The sequence below is a fragment of the Culex pipiens genome, chromosome 3 (genome assembly GCF_016801865.2).
Source record: "Culex pipiens pallens isolate TS chromosome 3, TS_CPP_V2, whole genome shotgun sequence".
NCBI lineage: Eukaryota > Metazoa > Arthropoda > Insecta > Diptera > Culicidae > Culex > Culex pipiens.
The window spans coordinates 55,099,730-55,119,450 of record NC_068939.1 but is presented as its reverse complement, the minus strand read 5'-3'; the positions used below and the strand labels follow the sequence as shown (position 1 = coordinate 55,119,450).

Here is a 19,721-nt window from a genome sequence, read left to right as displayed (position 1 = left end):
AATACAAAACGGCAGCCATTTCAACCGACTTGAGCTCTTTTGGAGGCAAATGAAAAGTGATGTATTAGACTCTTAAGAAAAAATAGTTTGAAGTTGAAAAACGTAGCCTAACATTGAAAAGGTTATGTGAAACTAAAAATGCTGACCTTAAAGGTCAGAACTTAAGCCTAAGTTTTACAATATTTTTATGAATATGTTACATAACAGGATTCCGTGATAAATGTTTCAGAAAATAAATTTTTTGATTTAAGATACTGCTAAGTTAACAGTGCTAACAATATATTTAGAAAATGATTTACAGTTTTGGAGGTTGTGTAGATTTTGGGAAAATGATTTTTCAAATAGTTACACTACATTTTGGAAATAACTTCAATAACTATAATACCATTTTCATTTTTTTTAAATATCTTAGTTGAAATTTTACAATTACATTTTTTTCTGAAATTGAAAATTTATGTCATGTTATTGCAATCCTTTCGAAATTTTTACAAAAAATAAGAGCAAATACAAATATAAAATATTTTAAAAATTTCGTTGATAAAGCTTGTAAAGTCAACTGTTACCTTTTAAGAATGCATTTTCAAATGTAAGTTTAAATATTTTTAATCAATTGGGATACTTTCGGGATTTTTAGAAAAAAAAAAGCTTTTGGAACCACAAACAAAACACTTTTTTTTTAAACTTCATCATCCCGGTACCAGAATCGAACTCACGACCTCTGGATTGGAATCCCAGCACGCCGCTAGTCGAAACCCATCCCCTACCGGTCAGTATTCCCAGTGAGTAGAATTACTCTTTGAAGGGATCTGACTTTGCCGAGCCAGACAGGAATCGAACCCATCACCTTCCGCTTACAAGGCGAAACCCGTAACCTCACGGCCACGGAAGCTCGAAGTGAAGTTGTTGTGCAATCTAATGTAAAGAAATGTTTAAAGTTATTATGAAATGAGTTTTTTTATCTGTATAACCTACATGTTTTCCTTAAAAACAGTTTTTGGCTATTTTACGTTAAAGTTCTACCAATTTGAATTGTTTTTGATAACTGACTGATGGACTAAGAATTGATCTGCAATTTATACCTCTTTTGTACAGTAAAACAGTAAGTTCATTCTATTTTTAATATAGACAACAAGTGTCAGCAGAGCTGCAAAACGTGTTTAAGGTAGACAATGTAGCATTGTCTTTGTCCGGAGTAACTCTGTTAAACTGGGCTTTCTGTATTTTAGGATGGTTATCGCTAAAAATGGAGTAGAAAACGGTTTAAATGCTCTCCCCAATCAAGCCGTTGGACTCCTAGATTCGAGCAGAATCTTGTAGTAGAGACCACAAAAGACCTGGGGGTCATTAAAGTGGATGGTTTGATTTTGATTTATCATGATTAATCACACAGCTTATTTTTATAAAACCTTTTTTATATTGAATTATAAACAAAATTTGTATGCATTAAATCGTCACCTTCTGTTTTGTATTCTTGTATAGGGGACATCCGAAAACCACGTCGATACTTTGGACAAAGACAGGGGGGGAGGGTATGCCGATTGTCCACACTCCATGCAATGGGGGGATATCCATGGGGGGATCTTGAAATTTAAAAAAATCGAGTTATTTATGAATAACCCTTACTAGGCTCAAATTATTGATAAGGACACATGTCATAGTTCAGCAAACAATGATCATTCTATTAAAACATTGCAACCCAGTTCTGAGATGCGTAAAATTACTCAATCAATAAATTAATTGAAATCCTCAACTTGTACAAACAATGAAACTCTATACTTTTTTAGGTACGTTGCGCAATGTTTCAATTTGTGACTGTTTCAAGACCCTTATATCAAATGTGAATAAAATGAGCGCATGTATTATTAACAATTGAAATCATTGTTGAGATCAAACTTGAGACAGCCTTCAAAAACCTACAAGTCACGCTACAGACAAAAATATTGCGTTGTGAAAAACGATGCAAAAACTTCAAAAACACTTGTGCGAAAAACCACCTTTTGTAGACCACAGAGTTTAGTATAAAAGACAAACTCCGCCACAACTCATCCAACAGGCAGCTCGCATCGTTCAAGATGAAGAGCATCCTTCTGCTATCTTTTCTGGCCCTGGCCATCACCAGTGGCATCGCGAATCCTGCTCCCCAAACCACGTCCAATGATGGAACGGTTGTGGAAACCATCGAGTACACCGAATACACCGAGTACAGCGATCCCGTCATAACCACGTACGAAGAGTCCAGCTCTAGCCAGTCATCGGGAAATGCGGGAGGCGCCGGTGGACAAACCGTCGTAACGACCACTTCTACCAAGACTACCGGAGGACAAACCGCTTCTTCCTCGCAGACCTCAGGTGGGTCCACGTCCACCGGTAGTCAAACCGTGACATCAACGAAGACAACCGGAGGACAGAGTTTGTCCGGTGGAGCACAGACGACAAAGTCGTCTGGAAGCCAGACTGTCGTAACAACTTCGACTAAGACCACGGGAGGACAAGCTTCCTCCTCCTCGTCTGGAGCTGCGAAAACCAGCGGTGGACGTACCGTTGTTAAGAGGACTTCAACGAAAACCGTCGGAGGACAGACGTCTACCACCGGATCTCAAACTTCTTCGAAAACAACTACTGGAGGACAGTCTGCATCTTCTGCAGGATCATCGGGAAGCAAAACGGTTACAACTACCACCTCGACACAGACCACAGGAGGTCAGTCCTCTTCCAGCGGTAGCCAAGCCTCGTCGGGAGCAGCTAAATCAACTGGAACTCAAACCGTAACTACCACTGCCACGAAGACAACTGGAGGACAAGCCGCATCCTCTGGAACTAAGACATCGGAGAGCAAATCCTCAACTTCCACTTCCTCGAAGACAACAGAAGAAACGAAAACTTCTGGATCAGCGTCTTCCACCGCTGGATCTACCGGAAGCCGAACCACCACAACCACCTCGACGAAGACAACTGGCGGACAATCTTCTGGAGCGCAAGCTTCGAAGGCAACCGGAAGTCAAACCGTTACAACAACTACGCAGTCGAGGACAACAGGAACACAATCGTCCTCGAAAACTTCCGAAGGAGAGAAATCCAACAACGGCCGCACCGTTGTCAAGACTACTTCTACTAAGACTAATGAAGGAGGTCAAGCAAAGACAGCTGGAAGCCAGAATGTTGTCAAAACTACTTCCACCAAGACCACCGCCAGCCAATCTTCTTCGCAGCAATCTGGAGGAGAGAAGTCTAACAACGGACACACCGTTGTAAAGTCCACCTCGACTAAAACCACTGGGGCTCAAAAGAAGTCTACGGGAAGCCAAGATGTTGTCAAGACAACTTCGACCACCACAACTGGAGGACAAAGCACTTCCTCTGGAGCTCAAACTAAGTCAACTGGAAGCCAAAAGGTAGTCAAGACCACCTCGACAAAGACAACCGGGGGACAGACCACGTCCACTGGAAGCCAAACGGCATCGCAGAAATCTGGAGGAAGCACCGTTGTCAAGACTACTTCGACGAAGACAACTGGAGGACAAAGTACCGGAGCTCAAACAAAGTCGACTGGAAGCCAACAGGTTGTCAAGACTACCTCGACTAAAACCACGTCCAGCCAAACTACTTCACAGAAGTCGGGAGGAGTCAAAACTACTGGAGGAAGCACCATCGTCAAGACTACCTCGACAAAGACAACTGGAGGACAAAGCACCGGAGCTCAAACAAAGTCAACTGGAAGCCAAAAGGTTGTCAAGATGACTTCGACAAAGATAACCGGAGGACAAACCACGTCAACTGGAAGCCAAACGACGTCGCAGAAATCTGGAGGAAGCACCGTTGTCAAGACTACCTCGACAACCGGAACTGGAGCTCAAACAAAGTCTACCGGAAGTCAGAATGTCGTTAAGACCACTTCGACGAAGACAACTGTTGGAAAAGCCACATCGGGTAGCCAAACTGCACCAATTTCTGTTGGAGTAATGTCTGCCGATGGAAAATGTATCTGCACGGGATCCCAAACTACCGATCAAACTGTAACCTTGACGACCTTGACTAAGACATCTGGAGGTCAGACCAAATCTGCGTCTGGAAGCCAAACTGTTGCCAAGACAACCTCTACAAAAACAACTGGAGGGCAGACGACTGGAACTAAGACTTCCTCAGGATCAAAGACGTCCGGAAGCCAAACTGTTGTCAAGACAACCTCATCGAAGACAACAGGAGGACAGACGGCTGGAACCAAGACTTCTTCAGGATCAAAGACGTCTGGAAGTCAAACTGTGGCCAAGACAACCTCAACAAAGACAACTGGAGGGCAGACCACTGAAACTAAAACTTCTTCTGGATCAAAGTCGACTGGAAGCCAAACCGTTGTTAAGAAAACCTCGTCGAAGACAACTGGAGGACAGGCTACTGCCACAAAGACGTCTGGAAGTCAATCCATTGTAAAGACGACTTCAACAAAGTCAACTGGAGGACAGACGGCTGGAACCAAGACTTCCTCGGGATCAAAGACGTCTGGAAGTCAAACCGTTGTCAAGACAACCTCATCGAAGACAACAGGAGGACAGACGGCTGGAACCAAGACTTCTTCAGGATCGAAGACGTCCGGAAGCCAAACCGTTACCAAGACAACCTCAACACAGTCAACTGGAGGTCAAGCTACTGGAACTAAGACTTCCTCAGGAACTAAGACATCCGGTAGTCAAACCGTTGTTAAGACAACCTCAACACAGACAACTGGAGGACAGGCCACATCAACTGCATCAAAGTCATCAGGCAGCAAAACCGCGTCCAAGACAACTTTACTTAAGTCTTCCGGAGGACAGACCACTGGAGCTAAGACATCCGTATCCACTCAGACAACTGGAGGCCAATCATCGGTAGGAACACAAACTTCCAAAGTTTCATCAAACCAGAAAAGGCAAGTTGTCGTCAGGAAGGTGGCCAAGAAGAAGTGTAAGAAGCATGGATCCCATGAAGGTCACGGACACGTTTCTAAGAGCAGTCACAAATTTTCAGCGAAATCCCAAGGAAGAAAGCACTCGGGAGAAAAACACGGCAGAAGACACTCCAAGGGCAGAAAACATCACGGAAAGCAGCAGTTCGGAAGCAGCGAAGAGATCGAGCAATTTGAGACTAGTAACGTGCAGCAGCGTCAGACTTCCGGAGGAATGAGAGCGACCAACGTGCGTTCGCAGGGAAGACGCGAGGAACATCACGGAGGAAAACACGGCAAATCTTCGCAATCGTTCACGTCGGGAGCCAGGAAACTCGTAAAGGGAGGAAAACGCGAAGAAAACCACGGTGGAAGTCACGAGTCTGCTTCGGGTAGCTTTGCCCTCAAACAGTCTTCTCAGGGAAGCCGCGTGGTCAAGAAATCCTCCGCAGGAATGAGAAAATCCGAAGGAGGAAGTCATGAGTCCCGTTCCATGAAGCAGTCTTCTGGAGGAATGAAGATCGTTCGCGCTTCAGGAGGTTCAGCTTCCCAGAGTGGCCAGGCGTTCGCGCAAAAATCCGGAGGAAAGCGATCTTCCGGAAGCCAAACCGTGGTAGTGAGCCAGTCGTCCGGAGGAAGTGCTGCGTCGATGGGAGGAATGCGGTCATCTGGATCGCAAACCGTCACCAAGACATCGTCTTCGTCTTCCAAGATGGCCGGTGGAAACAGCGCATCGTCAGGAGCGCAGTCCTCCAGCCAATCCAATGGAGGAGACACTTATGAAACTTATGAAACCTTCGAAGAGACGGTTTACACATCAGAGTAATAGGGTTAGGAAGAACATTCTAACTGTTACTACATGATTTAATCGTTCTGTTATTTTCTTATGAATAAATAAAGTTTTTCTTTTGCAACTTATACTCAAACGTTTTTAACGTCCAGCAGGAATTTGTCATTTGTAATTTGTCAATTTCTTGATTTATCCTCTCCGCGTAAAAGAGCTTTTTGCACTTTTTCCCATTTGGACTCGATGTTCACCGACTTCGACTATGGTATGGATGGTATGCTTAGAGGGATATCGTTAATTACTAAAAAAAATGATGCAGGTCGGATTGTTTTTTTCTCACGTACCGTCATCTGGGGCAAATTGCGACTACAGTCTGAAAGGGGACAGCAGTTTTCAAAGCACTTAAAGGTTTTAAATTTCAAAATGAATGCACACATTTTGTTGGTCTGAGTCCAGAAAAATCAGAATATTGTACATGGTTAAAACTGCTGTCCCGAATCACCCCATGTGTCCCAATTGGCCCCAGTTGACGGTAATCTATTTTTCACAATCAATTTTAAAATTTTAATCGAGATTTACTCAAAGCAATACAAATTAGCCACAGGCCTGGGGATAGTGCGTCTGATTTCAAAAGCTTATCTCTTCCTCTAGACAAAGTGAAATGGCATGATTTTACAGCAAAGCAATTCTCTCAGATTTTGGTCTATCGTTTTTGCCTTCCTCACCTTAAATACTGAGGGAAGGCTATTAAATCACTCGAAAAATGAACTTTTTAATTAGACCTCCTAGACCTAACATTATTTGTACATATCGACTCAGAATCACCAGCTCAGCAAATGTTGTAGTCCTTATCCATACCTACAACTTTGCCGAAGACACCAAATCGATCAAAAAATTCCTTCAAAAGATACAGATGCAAAATTTGTATGGAAAATAATATGTAAAACACTTTGTTTCAAATATTGCTATGCTCTCTCATTTTTAAGGTCGACTTTGAAAAGTGGTGCGGGGGGGAGGGGTTGTTTGAAAAGTCAATTCAAAAACATATTTTTTTGGTATTTTTTAGAACATAACTATAATTCCAGAATTCATACGCAGTACAGTTCTTGTTCAGTAACTGGGCGTTGTTTAACTGGTCTGCTTTTTGACTGGGCGTTCGATAACTGCACTATAGCCCACCTAAGAAGCAGACAAACGTCAAAAAAATAAAAACAAGCCAAAATAACCAAGAGGTCAGTGGATGCAAAAACCAAGTGTAATAAATAAAATAATACAAGTTTTTATGAAATTTCAAGTCACAATTAACTTTAATTTTTATGTTTTACAAGCCTCCGACAAACTTCGTTCTGCCTTTTTTTCGTTTGTTGACGTTTTTTGATTTTTTGCTTATTCAGCCTCCTGTGATCAAAATATGATTTTACGTAACTTTCTCCACACAATTTGCCGATGATCCGGAATCGGTTCCAGAGTGGTCAAAATGTCAATTAGTTAGCGTAAGAACCTTCCTTGGGCTTATACGAACCCAACGCAACAAAAAGCACCTCAATCCGACGCTCCGTATTGAACTGATTCGCGTTCGAACAAAACCGTCGAAATTTTTTATATATATAGATAGAAGATTAAGTAGATATCGGTGGTCTCCTCGGCATTTTTCGTATAGTTACCGAACAAGTACTGTATCTACAACCTTACTGAAGTCACTAAATCGATAAAAAAATCTGTCCTCAAGATACTCAAGATTTTTGAATATTTGAATAGCCTTTCTATATGGACAGCTGCCAAAATTGCATTGAGACTTTTATGGACGAACTTTGGTCATAGAAAAGTTTTCGCACAAAGTTTCTTCCAAATCAAAAAATACAAAAAAAAAATGTCCGAAATATTCCCAGCAAACGATTCGATTGAAATTGTTTTTTTTTTTTCAATTCACACTAAAAGATCAATTCCAACTGAAAATATTCGGAAATTGATCCCTGAACCATTCGATTATGAGACACAAGCCGTGACCATTAAGTCACTATGCCAATTTTTATTCGTTTCAAAAATGAAGAAGAAATCAATTTGAAATTCAAAGAAGGCATTGTTTTCAAATGTCTGGAGTAAAAATAGCAAGGACATGACAAACAAAGGAATCATTTGGTAAGTTATTACAGACATAAGCCATACGATACAGTCTAAAAAGTAAACATGTGTTTGAAAAAGTAGCCTAATAGTAAAAAATTAAACGTATGCCCAGTTTTCAGAACAATGTTAACCGTTATAAAGACAAGCAACAGAATAGCCTCGAAAATTCCACGAGCCAAACATTTTGCGAAAGATTTGCGTCAGCAAAATTTTCTAAAACGTTATACTTGCATAACACTTGAACGAGATGATCCGCCATTTAGATCAATTTGCTTGATATAAAAAGGCTGAGCCCGCCTTCACCAGCTCATCAGGCAGCTTTAATCGTTCAGGATGAAGGGACTCACTGTACTAGCGGTGGCAATCTTCTTTGCCGGCTGCGCCGTAGCTCAAAACATCACCACAAAAACACTTGCCAACGGAACGGTGATCGAGTACATCGAGTACGTCGAATACACGGAGTACACCTACGATGACCCGACAAGTACGTCCTCCGGAAGTAGCTCCTCCTCTTCTTCATCCGGTAGCCAGACCTCGTCGGGATCTTCCACCTCAACCGGAGGCCAGACCGTGACGACCACCACCACAACCGGAGGACAGAGCACCTCTTCGGGATCGCAAACGTCCACTTCCGGCGGATCCAGCACTTCCACGTCGTCCGGATCGCAGACCACCTCAACGGGATCGTCCGGATCCGGCAGGGTTGTTAAGAAATCGATGAAGAAATCTGGCGGAAAATCTTCGTCGGAGTCTCACGGTGCTTCACGTTCGTCTGGATCAGCGAAACTGGGTGGACGTAAAATGACGAAGACTGTGTCGATGAAAGCTGGTGGTGGACGGTCTGCGGAATCCAAGGAAGGTAAACGTTCTGCTGGAGGTATGCGATCGGCAAGTCAGTCAACTGTGAAGCAAGTTTCGATGAAGATGGGAGGAGGTGGACGTTCTCATGAGGCTCGTGGAGCCGGAGGTGCGCAATCGGCCGGTCAAGCTTCTCTGAAGCAAGTTTCCATGAAGGCAGGAGGTGGACGATCTCATGAGGCTCGTGGTGGATCAGCTGGAGGTGTGCAAACCGGAAGTCAATCGATTACGAAAACATCTTCAATGAAGGTATCTGGAGGAAGATCATCAGAGATCCGTGGACCTCGTCCAGCTGGAGGTGTGCAATCCGCAAGCCAAACGATTGTGAAATCATCTTCGATGAAGGTGTCTGGAGGAAAATCTTCGGAATCTCGTGGTCGCCAAACCGGAGCAGTTCAGTCGACAGCTTCACTGAAGCAAGTTTCGCTCTCTCGTCCTGCTGGAGGAATCCAGTCCGCTGGTCAAGCCGCTCAAGTTTCGACTAAGACCGCTGGAGGGCGCTCTTCGGAATTCCGTGGAGCTTCGCGTTCAACTGGATCTTCGCGATCGACACAATCGGTAACCAGGACATCTTCGGGATCTGCCGGAGGACTGAGATCGGCTGGAAGTCAAACCATTGTCAAGTCAGCTGGTGCAAAGACCGTTACGTCCGGAGGACAGGTTGCTTCTTCGCGAACAATTGGAGGATCTTCCTCCTCTTCGTCGAGAACTCAATCTTCTGGATCAAAGGGAGGTGAGACTTATGAGACGTACGAAACCTACGAGACGGTTTACACTGATGCTTAAGTGTTAGCATGAAACTGTTCAGAAAAAAGAAACTGTCATCAAAATAGTCTTTTTTCTTGCAAATGTAAACCAAATCTAAAAAAATAATAAATCACGGCGTGTTTTCTGGGCAACCTTAAGGAGAAAAAATAGTCATCCTTACTTTCAAAAGTGTCTTATAGGAAATTTTCTCAGCTTTCCAATGCTTCTAAGAGCGAAATGTTTCATCGGGAAATTTCTGAGATATCTCTATTTTAAGTTTTTTCTTTTAAAATCCTTGATCATTTATTGGAAACTTTTAAATAACAGTCCAGGAAACTTGTCAAATGATGTGTATTTTACTGAACAAAATGTGCAAAATAAGACAAGAAACAACTTTGTAGAAGGTTGCAAACCGCTAAATATTTTGAAAATTGAGTTTTAACCGAATTTTTGAATATGTGGGATTTATTCAAATAATAAATTAATAAAACCGTATTGAAATATTATTTTTACAAGAACAAATAGATTATTACATAATTGTTGTGTACAAATAACACCGGTCTGCTCTGATTCAGCTTGGAATTAGCTGATACAACCGAAATTTCTACAGGTTTGAGATTGATAGGGTATTACAAGATTTTTATGAATAAATATCATATTTCCTTAATCAAACACTAACTAGTTGCATGGATACAAAACATGTTTTATACTCGAAATTATACTGCAAATTACTTTAGGAGAAATACTTTTCAATAGTATGAAATGATTGTTTCAGTTTTTTTTTTGTATTAAATGATCAAGGAATTAGCAATATTTTAGAAGTTTATAAGACTCTCATCTTCAATCTCATCTTAAAAAATATAAATGTCTTGATTTTTGTTCAAATAGTTTGGAAAGAAAGTTTCTGTTAGATTTTTTTTGTTAAAATACAATTTAAATGTTTGCGACGGTGTTTTCAGAATTCTGAATTGGAAGACTCGAGTTTTATTGCTACTTTTAAGTGCATTTTCTACAGAAAACATTTTATAAAATTTTATTTTCATTTTATACTCATGAAAATATGACTTTTGAAGCTTGCTACAGTAATATGTAGTACATTTTTGATTTAAAATCATATTTGTATTTATGTTCCTGGTTAATGTTTGCTTAAGAAAATATCAAATTTATTCATTAAAATTCAATAATACCATTAACAATCACAAACCTGCCAAAGTTTCGGTTGAACAAGCTAAATCAGAGTAGACACGTGATATTTGTACACAAAACATATGTAATTATCAAATAATTCTTGTAAAAAATATATTTTTACACTGTTTTATGATTTTAATTTCTGAATAAATCCCATGTATTCAAAAACTTAGACAAAACATAATTTTCAAAATGTTTAGCGGTTTGCAATCTTGTCTTACTCATCAAAATGTGCAAACATTTTGATGAGTAAATGACTCATGAAACACATCATTTGATAAGTTTTCTGAACTGTTAGTACCGTAATCTGGGGTGAATCGGGACTACAGTCTGAATAGGGACAGCAGTGTTTAGAGCACTTAAAGCCTTTAAAATTCGAAATGGATGTACACATTTTGGTGGCCTAAGTCTGTTCTAACCGAAACCAACCAGAAAAATCAAAATATTGTGCTCCAACATGTTTAAAACTGCTGTCCCAATTCGCCCAATTTGTCCCAATTGACCCCAGTTTACGGTATATAGTTTCCAATAAATAATAAAGGAATTTAAAACCAAAAAACTTAAAAAAGAGATATCTCAGAAATTTACCGATGAAACATTTCACTTTTAGAAGCATTTGAAAGCTGAAAAAATTTCCTATAAGACACATTTGAAAGTAGCGATGACTATTTTTTTCTTGATAAGGTTGTTCTAGAAAATACGCCGTGAAATTGAATGTTTCTGTAAGTCCATTTTTTCACAAAGTTTCAAATTTCATAAGCACAAAACACTGACTCAGACTCAAGATCCCTGAACAAGTTCCCACCTAAACCACTGTGTGTGGTCCTGCCGCACAGGAATCGGCGGTCATCAATCACGTTGACATCGAGGAAAACGCAGCGGCTTCTTTGGCGGAGAAGTTTAGCTGTTAGTTCCCAAGGGGAGGGGAACCTCGATATTGCACATTAACCTCACCCAAGCAGTGCCAATTATGGCTCACACTATTAGTCATTTTGCGCCGGTGCTGGTGTTGAAGATTCCCTCGTGTTGAAGGATCTGTCTGAGGTCGGTTGAAACGGCTGGGAATATCCCCTGGGATGTAGTTTGTCATTTGGGTGACTTACTGAAGATGCAACTATTTATGGTTTCGTGGGTGCAACGACATTGTTAATTTTCCTGGAATTTAACTTTGTTTGAATTATCCAATCAAATTTACATTTAAACCGCAATGTTTACTTTGAAAAACTGGTATAAATCTTGAACGGTTTTTTCTATGATAATTTTATGATAATTTCAACAAACTCGAATCTTCTCAATAAACATTCAAAGTAACTGCTTGCTTTCCCTGGTTATTCCACTTGTCATCGAACATTTTCAAACACTGCCCAGCAAAGATGTACATCGCTTAAATGTTATTCTTCCTTCAAGTCCACCCAAACAACCATGTCTCGTCTTAAAATTGATACAACGCAATATCGTTCACCTTTCGCCGGTTCACTGGACCCAAGCCCAAATCCCGCCGTCCCAGATCCCAAAAGCCCAGAACCAGAACACCGTGCTGCAACAGCTGCAACTCCAGCCGAGCTGAAGAAATCCCTTCGCGGCGGGGATCAATCATGATAAAGGAGTTTGAACTGAATCGCTGGGGCAACGAACAACAAAAAAACAGTTTCAGCGAGAAAAAAAAGCAGTCCAGCAGAGTGCATCCGCGGTGCAGACTGTTGCTGCTGTACAAGAGTTTATTCGCCTCCCGCGTTCTCGTTGTCCTTGAACGGTGCTTGCTGCTGTGCGAACGATCGGCCCCCTCCGCCCTCACCTGAGAGTGAGCACAGTAAGAAATTGAAAAATTCACTTTTTTTTTGAACCACCCACTTTTTGACGATTTCAAAAAAAATAAACTTTTTGTTCTTTTGTTCATAATTTTGCAACTATTAGACCAAAAAACTTTCTTCCAATTGCATTTAATAGTATATTGTCCAAGGAATTATATTATCAATTTTTGCAATTCCGTAAAAAACTACTTACTTTTCCTGGCCTTCTCAAATAACTAAACTGTCTCCCTTTCATCGCCAAAAATAAAATAAAAACTAGTCAGCCTTTATTTGAGTGCTGAATTTTTTTTTTGCAATTCTGTTTTTCAAAACTATCAACTTTGCTTGTCTTATGAGAGCAATGAAAAAGCCTACATTTCCTAACCAATAAAAAAACAGTGCGGAAAATTAGAACTTTTCAGCCTTTGAACCTTGTTTCATAAACTACTATTTTGATACAAGTGCTGAAAAGTTGAACTGTTTCGGACCTCAAATGGATGCTGAAAAAATGTTAGATAATGCTACGAAAAGAAAACCGTTTCATCATTTGAGAATAATTGGAAAATTTAGAAGTTTTACAATGGACGTTGTGTTCCACGGACACTTTTACAAAAGAATCACTCATAACCTCAGGGTTCGCCAAGTAAAAGCCTTTCATAGATAAAACTGAATTTTCTTTAAAATTGATTTGTACGTAGCAACTTAAATTTAGCTTTACTGAATCAATGAAATAAATTCAAAGTTAAGGATATTCCTTATGAAAATCTGTTTGAAACATAGAATGGATTGCATTTTTGGATAATTTTAACTTTTCTAGTAGTGGAAAATACAATGCGTTTTTAACTAGAAGTTAAAAGAAGTTGTAGATATCTTACAGTTGGAAAAGGGCAATTTATTTAAAACATACTTTATTGAAAATGTTCAAATGACTCATTATTTGAAAAGAAAATAAAAACATAACATGAAAATGGTCCATTCGACTCCCAAAATTCATTTTGCAAATTTGTTAACTGAATTAAATGTTTAGGAATTTTTTTCAGCTCCTCAAACAAATCCTGAATAGAATACTCATACTTTGCCGAAGGCACACAGAAAAAAATCATGGTAATATTACATCTGGGAAGGGGTACATCTTTTATGTCAAAAAAAGGTGTGATTTTACCTCTGGAAATGTGCAATTTTACCACTTTTCTGGTGTAATGTCACTTTTTCAGTCTAATTTGAGGTAAAATTACATCATAAAAGAGGTACAATTACAGCTTCCAAATTTACATTATTTTTTACTGTGCACCAAATCAATCGAAAAGATTTATCTCATGATAAAGAGTTTCGAATATTTACATACCATTTTTTATGGGCAACCTTACGAAGTCGGATGATAGCTCGGAAAATTGATTAAGGACATTATTTGCTCTTTTTAACAGTTTTAAAAATATGTTGACAAAATTTTATAAATGGAATAACTAAGCAAAACTGTTGATTATTATTTAGGTTCGTTTTGCAATGAATAATACTTTTGAGTTTTTTTTTCTTTATTTAAAAAAAATACAGATAAAAAAATACAAAACGAAAGAAAAATTTAACACTTGATTCTAATTAATTTTCACATTACATTTTCATTCACGATACATTTAGTTTCATAACAAAATCTATTATGAAAATAAGTGACGAGTAAAAAAAACAGACATCCTACAGACTTTTTGTCAAGATTCACCGCCTGGCATCCCTCTTCAAGGCTTTTTTCGTGGCGATCAGACGGGACCATTTGAGGTTATGTAAATTCAGACCATTTTTTAAACTGTTTGTTATTTTAGATAGGTAAGTCAGACCTTGAAAATTCTTAATCCACAAGAAAGGTCTTCTCATATGCTTTCTAAAAATATATAACATGTGAGGGTTTCATGAAAAACACCCTTTTTACCATAATTTTAATTTAATATGAAACAGTTTTTTTAACATAACTTTGATAAAACTGCATGAATTTTAATAGCAACTTAGGGGACGTTAAGACGGATCGATTAAAACCATTCCGGCCAAAATTGGTTGAGCCTGTGACAAGATATTCCAGTGACATTGATTTGGTACACATGTCTACATACAGCCAAACACACAGACATTTGCTCAGCTGGTGATTCTGAGTCGATATGTACAAATGAAGGTAGGTCTAGCAGGTTTAATTAAAAAGTTCGTTTTTCGAGTGATTTTATAGCCTTTCCTCAGTAAAGTGAGGAAGGCAAAAAATATTTAAGAAGAAAACGAATAAAATATCTAAATCAGTATGGGTAATCCTCAACCAACTCACACGAAATCGGAAAAATTATCCCCGACCCCTCTTCAATTTGCGTGAGACGTTGTCCTAAGTAACTTTTGTCCGATCACAAATCCAAGGTTCGTTATTTGATATCTCGTGACGGAGGGCTGGTACGACCCCTTCCATTTTTGAACCTGCTAAATAAGAGGTGTTTTTCAATAATGTGCAGCCTGAAACGGTGATAAGATAGAAATTTGGTATCAAAGAAACTTTGATGGCGTACTTAGAACTTAAAAAATAGTAGTTTATGCAACAAGTTGCGAAAAGAGGATTTTTTCAGCACGAGTCGTACATTTATCCAACGAGTGATGAAAACATTAAGTTTTGCAACGAGTTCCATACAACGTTTTTTGCAATTCCAAAAACACCCTTTGAACAGAATTATAGGATAAATGTCCATGCATTGAGTCAATGAATCGTTTAATTCAAAAAATGTTGAAAAGTATAACTTTTCGAAACAAAGGCTGAAAAGTTCAACTTTTCAGCATCCATTTCAGTGCTGAAAAGTAGAACTTTTCAGCATTTGTTTTGAAAAGGGTTACTATTCGATTCTGTTATTTTTGGTACAGAAAAGTAGGCTGTTTCGTCGTTCAAGAATGACAGGAAAAGTAATTAGTTTCACGACGGAATTGCAAAAAAGTATTTTTCATCGAAACAGATTTTTTGAATAAATATTTCTCGAGAAATGATTGGATTACGAAGCTTGATTTTGAGTCGAAGCCAAAAGCAAACCCTATACCAGGCAAAAAACACTAAAAAGTTAAAACTCGGTAATTTTTCGTTACAAAACTGTAAAAAAATATGGAACATGTCATTTTAAGAGAAATTTAATGTACTTTTCGAATCTACATAGACCGAGAAGGGTCATTTTCATATTAACATTTTTTTTTAATTTCGTGTTTTTTTTCTAACTTTGCAGGGTTACTTTTTAGAGTGTCAAAATGTTCAACAAAGTTGTAAAGTTTTGAAAAATTTACTTTATGCTTTTCTCTTTGTTTCGTCATCCGTGTCTGTCGCGGGTGACCATGAACGGCCATGATCAACGACGACAACTTTTTCTAAACTTTTTTTCGTAAAATCGTGATAGCTCGTGATGTTTATAAGCAAACACCTTATGTTTTATATCAATTTTTTTGTAATTGTCTGCTTCAAAACTTTGTAGAATATTAATACACTCTAAAAAACAACCCTGTAAAGTTTGTCTAAACACGAAATTTTAGAATGATTTTTTTTTATTCTAAATGAATAATGACTATACTGGGTCTATGTAATATCGAAAAGTACATTAAATCAAGGGATTTGCTTAAATAATCAACATTAAATTATCCTTAAAATAAAATTTTCCAATATATTTTAAAGTAGAGTAATGGAAAATTCCAGAGTATTAAAACTTTTTTAGTGTTTTTTTCGATGATAAATACGTTTATTCGGAATTTTGAGTACGCCATCAAATTGGGCGTCCAATTTCTATCTCATCACCGTTTCAGGCTGCATATTATTGAAGAACACCTCTTTTTTTGCATGTTCAAAACTGAAAGAGCTCATATCACCCCTCCGTCACGAGATATTAAAAAACGGACTTCGGTTTCGTGATCAGGGACAAAAGTTACCCTTTAGGACAAAGTTTCACTTAAATCGATGCGAGGTCGGGGTAACTTTTCCCGATTCCATGTGAGTTGGTAGACTTACCCATTACCCATTTTGATTTTTTTAACAGTGGATGCAAACACACACACACAAACGCACAAACACACAGGAGGAAGTTTCCAGACCTGGTCAATCCCGAGCCAGAAAGGTGAACTTATTCTCTCACGACGCACCACCACCTCCTTCTCCTCCTCCCAAAGTTACTGGTGCAGAGTCGCCCGACTGCAAACAATCTGCACTCATCAGAGGCCATGTGTTGTTTGTTGTTGTTGTTGTTGTTGCTGGCTGGTTGCCGTTCTGTTGTCGGACGCGCACGACTTGGCCGGTTTTTCGCGCGAGTGTGACTTTTTTTTGCGCGCCGGCTGTTTCTCTTGCTTTGCAGCAGAACCAGCAGATAGAGCAGCGATGATAGGTCGTTCAACTCCGCCGGGCTGATCTGGCTGCTGCAGCGGCTAAAATCGGGTTGAACTTTTTGCGTTTAGCACACTTGAATACTAAGCAACGATTGGACGTTTTTGACCAGCAGGTTCCACTCTCCAGAATCTTCAAATCTTAAAAAAAAAAGTTTTTGGAAAGGTCAACAAAAACACAAAAAAAAACGCGATCAACAACCCCACAAAAAACACGAAGGAATTTGTCGGTTTGCATTTCGTAATAGGTGAGAACATTTTTAAAATATTCGTTTTATTTATAATCACAAATTGACGACGACGGCGGAGAAGCCGGCGGCAGCAGAGTGCAGTGCCCTGCTTCCTCGTGTGCAAACTGCCATGCGTAAACAGAAAACATTTGGTCACACGGTGTCAAAATATTCGCAGTTAATAGCGATTTGGCATCTTATTAGCAGGATGCAGATTTGAGCTTCTTGCATCATCGTCTTCCTGAAAAGTTTCAAGCTGTGATTTGATATTAAATTTGTCGACATCTGTTAGAATGTATTGAATAAGGTTTTTTATTTACTATTTCACTTTTGGATTTTGAAAATATTTCATATCACGGCATTTTCAAAAGATTATACTAAAATTAACTAGTCTAATTTTCATCGTTGTTGTCGTGCTAACTGTCGCATGTAGATTTTAAACTAAATCAAGTTTAGTTCGCACATCCTTACAGATTCCTGAAATTCTATTTTTATTCTGAGATATTCTTTTATCACTAATATTTTAATTCAAAAAAAAATGGTTCCGAAGAGATGATTTTTTTGAAAATGTAGTGTTTTCTTTAATGTTGAAAAACAGCCATTATTTTTAAAGAATGTTTTAAAGCCGATTCGAATTTGCAATCGTAAAGTACATTACACTTCTTCTTTCATAAAATGTGCCATTCTCAAGTTATAGCCACTTTCTGATTGCTTTTTGCACGTCCGGATTTTTTTGAAAGCTAGGAAAATTTTCTTGCAGTTAACTCATTAAACTTTAAACTTTTAAACTGTTTGTTTTTAACAAACGATATCTCGAAAACTTTTGTTACAATTTTAAATCCTCAAAAATGTGTTTTTTTTTTTTTAAATTCACAGACCTTTTAAATACTAATAATTTCAATATTCTAAAATTATGCGTAACATTTGAAAAGGTTTACAAATAGAAAATGAAAAAATATTTGTTCTTATTTTAGAACAAATTTAAAAATTTTGGATTATTTTTTAATTAATTGGGACACCAAATTACTTTTCAAGTTATAGAGTTTCAAACATTTTCAAATTTTCTTCGTATGACAATTAAATAAATCGCAAAATAATTAGCAAAAATCTAGAGATCTACTCGTTTTTAGTTTTTATATTAGTTTTCAAATGTTGGGTTTCACATTTAAAACTGGAAAAAAAAATTTTTTTTCTTCCAAGTCGAAAATCGGCCTCCTTTCATTAGCGTTCATGATAGCTGAAATCGATTAAAATGACGCCATGACAATTTTTGCTATGCGGTTTTTTTTCGAAAATTGATTTTTTTCGGATCAATTTCAACCTTCTCAAATTTCCAAACTCATATTTTGTATTGTAGTTTAAAAAAAACGGGTGCCACGATTACTCAACACTGCTTTGATCAAATTGGCTCAAAATTGTGGTGAAGACTCGTTAAATCAGACTCAGGCCGATTTTCAAAAAACTTATTTGAAAAAAGCTAAACATATTTTTATGTTTTCTTGTAAAAAATCGCCAGTTTTTATTTTTATATGTTTTAAATTGGCAAAATTTCTAAATCAGTTATTCGTTATTTACACGGAATATATCTTGCGATTCTTCACCTTAAATTCTAGCCAGTTTGGTCCATCCCGTCTTGAGATATCGTGGCACCCGTAAATCAACCCGGTGTTTCGAAAAAAAAAAGCTCACAAAGTTTGACAGTTCGCCTAGCACACAAATTTTGAGCGAATTTAATTTATGAAAAATCTTCATGAAACTTTTAGAAGTGATTGAAAATCATCTTTTCAATGGTTTTTATTGTTTTCTATTACATCAAATTTAATGAATATCTACGTGCATGAACCCCTTAAACAGTTAGCCTAGTGATTTTGAATTGGTTATGTTTTCATGTGAATGGATTAAGGAGATTAATCCTGTACAATAATAGATTTATAGACATACCAAATTTAATTTCACAAAATTGTTTCTTCAAATCAAATTCAATTCCATTTTATCCAGTTACGTGTTACTTCTGTTTTTCTCAATGCAATAAAACTGTATTATAACCAAACATTTGCAGCAATCAATTTTTACTGCTGATGAAAACGTCTTATCCCTCAAACCACCACCACCTTCCAATTGTTTCCCTCGCCACCAATTTTGCATCGATTATGGTGGAAACGAGTTTGTAAATTTCACCAGAAACGCAAATCTCATTAGCGCAAACCCAACCAGCCTGCACTTCGCGTGAGCTGGTCACCTTTAGGAGGTCCTCCATGGTCGGAAGTTTTGCGCCGTCTGAGCCTTTGCAGTTTTCCGGAAGTCGTAAAGCAGGAACAAAACTTCGGAACCGCTCCGAATGACCCGCTAGGTCGTACAAAAACCGACAATTTTCAACAACTTTACACCATATTTGTGATTGTGGCGGCGTCGGCGACCTGGCAGTGCACACACTTGGGAGTTTATTACTTTTTATGACCCACCCATGCAAGTTTTGTGTCGTTTTGCCGGTGGTGGTTTTGGGCAGTAAAGGGAGAAATTATGGTGTGCCAACAAGTCATCAGAGAGTAATTTTTCATAGGATCAGGAACAGGATTGTAGTGCAGTGGGAATTAAAGCTTACTCCGGTTGCAGTTGCATCTGATGGTCTGAAATATTTAGGATAATGAATTTAAATATTTACATTTGGAAAGATTACGCCCCAAATTCTTTCAGAAATAGTTCAACTTTCA

The 19,721-nt window shown here is 38.3% G+C and overlaps 1 protein-coding gene and 1 long non-coding RNA gene across 2 annotated transcripts in view; one reads left to right on the top strand and one right to left on the bottom strand.

Moving 5' to 3' along the window:
- The window catches only part of LOC128093315 (uncharacterized), a 35,099-nt gene that overhangs the window by 14,275 nt on the left and 1,103 nt on the right, over positions 1-19,721 (bottom strand). The window lies entirely within an intron of this gene.
- LOC120430502 (mucin-22-like) lies at positions 2,037-5,838 on the top strand. The gene is made up of 2 exons (XM_052709662.1): positions 2,037-4,938; positions 5,002-5,838. Exons 1-2 carry the CDS (start codon positions 2,073-2,075, stop codon positions 5,742-5,744), a joined length of 3,609 nt encoding a protein of 1,202 aa, XP_052565622.1. The 5' UTR covers positions 2,037-2,072; the 3' UTR covers positions 5,745-5,838.

Bases quoted from the DNA above. Each gene is read 5' to 3' on its own strand.
- LOC120430502 (XM_052709662.1), top strand. From the start codon at position 2,073: ATGAAGAGCATCCTTCTGCTATCTTTTCTGGCCCTGGCCATCACCAGT. The intron at 4,939-5,001 runs GTAAGAAGCATG...ACAAATTTTCAG, and splicing joins GAAGGTGGCCAAGAAGAAGT to CGAAATCCCAAGGAAGAAAG.